Source organism: Penicillium arizonense (assembly GCF_001773325.1).
Source record: "Penicillium arizonense strain CBS 141311 chromosome Unknown PENARI_contig006, whole genome shotgun sequence".
Classification (NCBI taxonomy): Eukaryota; Fungi; Ascomycota; class Eurotiomycetes; order Eurotiales; family Aspergillaceae; genus Penicillium; species Penicillium arizonense.
Window position 1 is genome coordinate 977,291 of NW_019173283.1, and position 8,495 is coordinate 985,785.

The following is an 8,495-nucleotide window of genomic DNA, read 5'->3' on the forward strand; positions in this document are numbered from 1 at the left end:
ATCTTGCTTGCGCGCAATCTTCAAGAGAGGATGATCATCGGTCTACGTTCCCTCCAGGCTACCGAATTCTCCTTTTCTTCCTGCGCGGGCATGATAAGTTGTGATCATTTACAGAATTTCAGCTAGGGCCTAGGTAGTCAATATGATGCAAATGCACAAAATCCTGCTTCTCCGATTCGTAGATTTGTAGACTTGCGACTGGAGAGTCCTCTTCATGGCTCATAAACCTGGTAAATTTTCTTCGCTGCTTGCCGTGTTGTGCTTCTCTGACTGACTTGCTTCTTTGTAGCTTCACCACCTGCAGAACTCGAATAACCACCAGCTCCAATCCCTCGAGCCTGTCAACCCGTCGAACCATCGAACCGAGTCCCCGCCATGACGCTTCCGCTTCCTCTCGAAGCTACGACCAATACGTCGACGTCGTTGCACACTCCCTCTTTGTCTGGGATATGAGGTGACGTCTCGATTCTCTTTGTTGATAGTCGGTGCTAGTGCAGCGACCCACGGATCTCCACGCAGCCGTCCCGAGGTTCCACAGTCTGGGGAAAGGCTTGGCATGCAGGGAGTCGGTCGACGGACCAGGATGCAGATGCGTGCTACGGGATCGTCTACTGGGGCCAAGAGAACATACAGTCCAGAGTACAGGGGAAAATGGGAACAAGAACTACGCTCATTGGAGTGGACTGTGTAAGTTGCTTGCATTCGCTATGGAAATTTAACTCAAGAGACTAACTACGGGAATGGGGAGAATAGGTCCAGATCGAAGAACACAAAATGCGACCGACACGGACTGAACTCCTCGGAATTGGAATGCGGAATATACACAAGACAGTCAAGAGTGAAAAACAAACGCGAATGGAACAGCTTTGCTTAATCCTCCTGGTAGGAGATCTTGCGCATCTCGCCCAGACGCTGGCGAGCACGAGCCAGACCGTTCTCCAGCTGGAGGATTTCGACCTGAGGAGATAATGTCAGTATTGGGTCAAATACACCACAAGGGGAACATGGGGGGACGGGAGAATCACATACCTGCTGCTCCATCTCGCGGACCTTGAACTCGTGCGAGCTCAGCTTTCCATAATCCTCCGCTTCGTTGTCGTCGCGGTTCTTCTCCTTGATGATATCCTGCACTTGGCGAACGAGAGCGCGACAAGCGGCGCCGACGGCCTTGCTGGCTGTTTCTAGACGATCCTGGTTCTTGCTCATGAAGGTGGCCTTGACACGACTGGCAGCGACAAGCTGGGCAGTGCTGGCGGCAACGTCGTTGGAAGCGACGATGAGCTGCTCTGGCGAGTTGCGACCGGAGATCACACCGTCGGCAGTCTCAATCAAGGTGTTGGTGGAGCCAGCCACGGCTTTGGCAGCAGAGATCAAACCTTCTGTCCAGCGGTTGTTCTTCTTGTAGAAGGCAGTGCGAGAAGAGCTACCGCGACCTTCACGGACAATCTCCTGCTGAGTTTCTGTGGCGGCCTTGATCAACTCGGAAATGGCGTTGGTGACGGCAATGGCCGCGGCAAGGATCACATCGTTGATGCGCAGCTCGTAAGTCGAATAACCATCACGGGGCTTGTTCTTGAGCTTGGCCAGACGCTGGGCAGCAGCGTCAATGGCATCAGCGGCCTTGAGCAGTTCCTGGTCGACCAGGTCACCCAAATCACCACTGGTACTAATCTTGCTGTTCTTAGGAGCGAACGAGTCGACCAGCTTCGACAGCGACTGCAGGTCACGCTGGACCTCCAGGTTGTTGTTGATAACCACATCAGTCTTCTGCAACGGCTCCAGACCCTCGAGACGGAACGACTGCAAACCACGGAAGAAGCGGACAGTAGCCTGGGCGGACTTGCGGGCAGCGTTCATCAGATGGTCAGAGCTCTTGTCGTCATTGGCGAAGCGCATCAGACCCTTGGTGTTGCTCAACACATCAGAAACAGACCCAGAGAAGATGGAGACCGTGCGGATAATCTCAGCGTGGGGACTGTTGGGGCCATCGGCGATGAAGTTGTTGAAGGCTGTTGAGAACTCGGTCGCAGAGGCTGAGGCCTTCTCAATCTGCGAAAGCACATATGGCGGGGAGGCATTTTGGTTACCAGCCTGCATGGATGAATCCAGTTCATACAGGGCATCGTCGACACGCTGCACACCAGTCTGGAGCACAGAGTCGATGATATCGTTGATCTTTGCCACTGTGCCGTGGAGCACAGTATCAATCTGGCTATCCAGTGCGTGGTCGGCATCGCCTTGGTTCTACAATGACACGAGGTTAGCATGCACATACTCCATGGTATCAGGACCACTGCTTACCATTCTCAGCTCCTCAAGCTCCATAAGAGCCTGTTCCATGCCGGACTTGTACACCTCAATCTCCTCGTCCTTCTCGCGAAGCTCCAGGTCATGGTCGCCATCGCGGTCTGTGTTGCGGCTGGAAATATCCTCCAATGCTCGTGTTTTGTTCTATGCGGTCAGTATAAATCAGACAGTGAAACGGGAAGGATGAATACTCACTCTGAGAGACTCCTCCAGATCAGCCATCTCACGGTTATACTTGGACAGCATGGATGAGATCTCGGTGCCCTTTGAGCGTTCGGCATTCTCGGCACGCTCGAGCGCCATACGAAGCTCACGCTTGACCTTCTCCAGCTCATCCTTGTTGGTACCAGTCAGGCGATCCCGGTCATGCAGAGCACGGTCACGTTCCCGAATCATATCAGCCAACTCCAGGTTCTTGGTCTTGAGCTCACGCTCCAGCTTCTCGCGCCGTTCAATTGCTTCTTGTGCGGAGGCAGCCTTGAGCTTGAGGCTCTTTGTGGTCTGCAGAAGATCGAGGTGCTCCTGTCTAAGCTGGGAGTACAGCTTGGCCAGAGCCTCATACTTGGTCCGCCAGGTGTTGACCTGCTCCTGCAGGGATCGAATCTGCTCGTCCTTGGAGGCGTTCTGCAAGTTGAGGTTGGAGTTCAGGTGGTTCATCTGCTCCTCGAGGTCCTTGACACGGCGGTCATATTGCTGCAGCATCAACTGGTCACGCTCATACTGAGCACGAGCGTTGAGGTTCTCTTGCTCCAACTCTGCCAGTCGGCCTTGTGTATGTGTCTGGTATTGGTCACGAAGAAGCTGCTCTTGTGCCAATCGTTGCTGCTCTGCCTGGAGGCGCTGCTGCTCCTCGAAATCGTTCTGGGCCTGCTGTTGAGCAAGGACTTGCTGGCGCTGCTGATCCTCCCACTGCTGTTGCAAACGTGCCTGCTCTGCCTCATACTCTTCTTGCTGGCGTCTGGCCTCGTTGGTCCAGAATTCATTGATCGGCTCGGGTTCCGCAGCCACCTTGGGTGGTGGTGAAGGCTGTGCTTCCACTTCCCTTGCGGGTCGCCTGGGAAGAGCGGGGCGATCGTCATCTTCGGCGAGCAGGTTGGGAGGGTCTTGCGGCAATTTCGGAATGGTGATAAGGCCAGTCAGGTAGCGCAGGTTGGAGCACTCATAGTAGAAGCGGACGAGACGGTGGTGCTGGGCATCATACCGGCCCCGGAGAGGCTCGAGAGCTTCGTCGTCGCCAGTGGCTGCAAAAAGTCAGTTAGTTGCCATTGAACGCAGCTCAAAAGATGAGGGACACTTACTTGTGTGCATGGCTCTCAGCATGCTGGTGATGAACTTATAGATACCATAACTCTCCTGCACAAGGGGCACCAACGCTGAGATTCGACATTCATTGTTCGTGCCGGACTGGAAGTTCGAGAAGATGAGCTTCTGGAATGAATCAATCTGATCTTGCAAGGCCATCAAGTCGGTGATAGTCTCGTAACTGCAGACCTGTTAACACTTATCCATCTGTATTGTCACAAAGACGGGTATGTACGCACCCTTCGTTCGGATCATTGATCGACTTCAGACTAATGTACTCCTCGTACTCGAACAGACCTACATTTGTCAAACATCCGCACATCACAACATCGTTCCACGGGGGATGACATACCGTTGAATTCAGGGTGGTTGCGGTGGAACGTTAGCTTCGACTCAAGGAAGAAGACGTACTCCCGAATAAGCGGCGCATATCCTATCCAAAGCCGTCAATATCCTGTTCCCCGTCTGCATCGCAACTCCTCCAGCCGAGGACCATTGCACAATTGCCAAGTGCGGATATCATACCTCGAACGCCATCGCCACCAACACCTCGCATCAAGCTATCAATCCAATTGGAGTGCTGTTGCGCCTCGCGCACAACCATGGGGTGACCCTCCTGGAGAACCTTGTGTATCGTGATCAGGGCCTTGAACGTCTGGACCTCGTCGGCGAGGACAGGCTGCCTATGAAGAACCGATGCGTGTCAGCCACATTCGAACAACACCTCCCCTCACCCTTATATCGCCTCCGGATATCTCAGAAACATACACTTTCATGCCAGCCCAGAAAGCCGCCGACGACTTGTGGTCCCACGTATAGACGATGCAGCTCCGCACATGCTTCCCTACAGGCACGGGGTGTGGTCAGTTCGGATTCGGACAGGACAATGCCCACGGCGACATCAATCGATTCAAGGAATGGCAGTGGGATATAGTGGGAACATACGTTTAGGAGCGGTTTCCTCTGTTAACAATCAATTCGTTAGCTCGTCGAGTTCCTGTCACTTTCATCCTCGATCAACCACTTACCGATACTGGTGGCCTTGCGAATATTGATGGCCAAATCGGCCTCGGTCCTGCACGATTCAGTGTGAGACACAGGATCTAGGGATTCCGCAGGGGTCTTGCTTACCGACTCATCTTGACGGACGGGGTGCTATCGATGCGGGCTCAGGGGGGCGGAAGAGTGGGAGTGTTGGACAACTCTGTCGCGTTGGCAGATCCCGAACCCGGACAGCGCAGAGACGCTTAAGTGAGCTTGCGCCGACCGGATAAATTGGATTATTCGAAGTGCAGAGTGAAGGGGAATTGGTGAAGCACCAAAAAGACACACGTGGGAGTTCGAACCATTGAATGACGTTGATGGGGAACGGGAAAGTTGGCGCCTGTCGGGAGTCTTGGCGACGCCTAAGCCGATGCGGGTTGGGCGAGACACTTATGAAGCATTCAACTTTGTGAGTTCTATCCCTTGCGAATGAAGAGACTGTGCTTTTTAGCATACGCGTCAAACATGCAATGCAGGTTAGGCAGCAGGATTCAGTATTTATTGTGGCAGGCCATTCTAACGTTACGAAGGATATGGTCTACTTTTAAATGGTATCAAGTAGAGAACAATATGTTGGATACTTGAGTCGCCCACTAACACAAGAGAGATAGCTATATGACTGGCACTTCCACTACTCTATGCGAGGAAACGATCACATGCAGGGATAACCAGCCCAGCATGAGTCCATGAACACTAAGCATCCATCAAGGCAGAGGGAGATATAGAGAACAGACTACCCTCTATTTCCTTAGTTGTCTGGGCAAAAGGGAACATCCATTACGATGCAGGCACTTCCAGTCTTTCAGATAGCAGGGCCTCGTTGCTGCCTAGAGTTGAAGGCGTCTGATCAACAGAGCCTATGGGTTCCACATCGGAAGCCTCTTCAGAGGCCTCCTCTTTCTCCTCGTGGTCGAGTGAGGACTTCTCAGTCTTTGAAGAAGTCTCACTCTCAACAGGAGTCGATTTCTTCAGACCCTGGTCCGAGTCCAGGTCACCAGGGGCCGGACTGTTGGGCTCAGAGTCTTGGGGTGCCTCCACCACAAGCAGTTCATCGGTGCTTTCATTAGTGTGCACCCCAGGACGCATTGGTTTTCTGCGAGGTAAAGGTGATGGTGGTGCTTGTGAGTCTCCCGTCTTTGGGCGTTCAGACTCTGTGTGTGTCCCCACGGGTTTCCGCTTGGGCAAGCTTGTGGGGTTTCTCTTCAAGGCATACTTGTCGGGGCGAGGTAACGGAGTTCCGGGCGGTGGATGAGGATGCCCACGCCCAATGGGCTGGTCAAGTGTGCCAGCAGGAGCCTGCAAGGATTCTTGGCCCATGTTCATATCACCTTTGCCGAACACACTCCAACCCCATTTTTTTGCGGCAGCAGTGGCTGACCCGATCGTCATAGAACCAGAAGGCTTGTCATCGGATGATGTGCTAGTGAAAGATTTGGTGATGGTTTCAATCGTGCTACGTCGGCGAGCCTTGTCGCTGATGAGCGAAGTAGTAGAACTACCCCGAGAGCTCCTCATGCTGGAGAAGGAGTTGCTCTCCAGTCGAGTAGCAGAAGGTCTTTGGATGCCATTGTCATTTCGGAAGTTAGCGCTGTCAATACACTCTGCAATCGATGACTCGCGACTATGGACCACACTTTCTGGCACTGTGATGCCACCTGTGGGTGGCGAGCTACTCGGGGTTCGGTTAGGTGATGTGGGTGGGGAGCGGATTGATATCTCGATCATGGCGCTGGTTGCATGGCTCTTTTCGTCTCCTTTGTTCTCAGTGACGACTTTGTCAACTTTGGCATTATCTGCTGTGACCACAGGGTCTGCAGCATTAGAGAACGTCTGCGACCGGATTGCTCGAGGCAATGGCGTGCTTTCTGGCCTCTCAATGCCAGTGGAAATTGCAGCTGAGCTATTTGTTTGCAGGTCTGAGAGAGACGATTTCGGGCCTTTGCGTGGCTTTTTCTTGGCCGTTGCTGACTCGGAAAGGGTAGGCATGCTCATGGTGCGATCGTCCTTGGACTTGAGGATTTCAATGGGATCGCCACCGACACTCTTCGGGGTCGCCGGGGCTTCACCAGATTCATCGGGTATCTCTACCTGGTCACTCGAGTCTGGAGCGTCCCGCTGCCAGATCCCACCACGGAAAGCCTGTCCCAAAGTATCATGGAATGGGACATCGTCCCAGAAAGGCAGGACAATGCTCTCTGCCACCACCTCGCGGATCTTGCTTTCAATCGTGCGCAGAATGAGACTGTATGTAATTTGTTTGGAGCTGACAATAGGCTCAATGTCCATCTCCATCTTGGGCATTGTTTCGAAGGACATCCAGATTCGATTACTGGGTGGAGGCTTGAAGCGTACTAACAAGTGGCCTTCTAGCTTCTTCAATACAACTGCAAGGACAATGTCGACTTCCCTGGCCTTGAATCGAGGACCCAAGTCAATGCGCACGGTGGCTGAGATTTCGAGTCGGAAATTCCCAGTGTATTGGAGATCTGCCTCTACGCAGCAGTTTCCATCGACAGTCAGGTCTTTCAATCTTGGATTGGTGATGAATGGCGCCCCTTCGCCCATATCGATTCGCTGCAAGCCCACCTTGCTGATGAAGTTGGGTTTGTTGACACGAGAGATCTTCTTGACGATCTTGCTGCGCACAAACTCCTCCAATTCAGGTGTCCGGTATAGCGCAAGGAACAATCTCCCAAGGAAAGCATTGATCCAGCGTGTCTGCAATTGCTCTTCAGAGGAATGCAGTCTCTGAACTAACGTGACAATATGCTTGATATCAAATTCCTGGTGCTTGGGCGGGCGATCAGCTGAGTCCCACAGCCTATTCTGGTTCCGCAGCATGGCGATATAGAAATCCTCTTTCTCAGACAGATTCTCAGAGAAGAGGTAAAACGGCGGAGTCGGGCCTCCCAGGTCACCAAGCGAATCCAGTCGCCGCGAGAGGCAAATGGCATTTCTCTTGAGCCACAGCTCTCCTTCTGGGATCTCCCCTTCTCCGCCATATATTGTCACATCATGGTGAGCGAGAGAAATGACATAACGAACTTCAACTTGATTTTCATCGTCATAGAGCATCAAGTGACCGTGTCTGGAAGACAGCATTGATTGTCAGCAACCGGCACTTACAAGGCAGCTTTCACCCACCCCAGAAATACATACCGCAGAACAATGTAAAAGACGTTCCGTGCCCGCTTAGTGGTCTTTCCATTCGACTTCGCTGGCTCAATACTAGGCGTCTGCTTTCGATCGAACAAACTCCGGTACATAGCCTGATAGACGCTGGGACTTTCAGTCGCGACGACCTCTCCCGCGGGCGTCGTCCTCTCCGGCGGTTTCCCATTCACGCCCCCGGGAACATATTCACGACAGACAGCAAAATATCCCGCAGCGACATCGGATTCGTGAGTGCGGTGGAATTTCTCAGCCAGCTGGTCGGTGCCGGATTTGAGACTATAGTCGTCATCGGTAGGCTGGCGGATCGGATCGGTCGCTTTGGCGCATGATTGCCGCGCTTGCGGGACAGTTGGAAATGTGAAGTAGGCGTACAGAAGGATCAAGGATAGAACGAGAGGAATGAAGGTGATTCCACCGAGGGCGTAAACAAAGAGGAAGCTACCAAGCGAACCCATCGGGAACTAGTCGATCAATGCGGGAGTATCGAAAGCTCCATAATTTGGGAGAGCTACCTCCAACAGCGAAGAGACAAGGAGCAAATGAAGAGACCGGCTCCAAGGTAAAACGAGTGAGATAGCGTGAGAGACAAAGACAAAGAGCGAGAGAGCAAGAGATAAGTTAGAGCAAGTGGAGTTGCAGCTGCACGGGATGACGGAGGTTCTGGGTAC

General features: G+C 52.9%; 2 protein-coding genes across 2 annotated transcripts; both read right to left on the minus strand.

Moving 5' to 3' along the window:
- Positions 1-870: 870 nt before the first annotated feature.
- On the minus strand, positions 871-4,748 carry PENARI_c006G10792 (putative cytoskeleton assembly control protein Sla2; the record flags this gene model as incomplete). Its single annotated transcript, XM_022630600.1, has 12 exons — positions 871-957; positions 1,030-2,244; positions 2,302-2,451; positions 2,503-3,548; positions 3,606-3,790; positions 3,849-3,906; positions 3,962-4,042; positions 4,135-4,292; positions 4,378-4,453; positions 4,555-4,572; positions 4,638-4,684; positions 4,741-4,748. 12 exons carry the CDS (start codon positions 4,746-4,748, stop codon positions 871-873), a joined length of 3,129 nt encoding a protein of 1,042 aa, XP_022489611.1.
- Positions 4,749-5,430: 682 nt separating this feature from the next.
- PENARI_c006G00220 (SMP domain-containing protein) lies at positions 5,431-8,282 on the minus strand (the record flags this gene model as incomplete). Its single annotated transcript, XM_022630102.1, has 2 exons — positions 5,431-7,741; positions 7,813-8,282. 2 exons carry the CDS (start codon positions 8,280-8,282, stop codon positions 5,431-5,433), a joined length of 2,781 nt encoding a protein of 926 aa, XP_022490035.1.
- Positions 8,283-8,495: the final 213 nt, after the last annotated feature.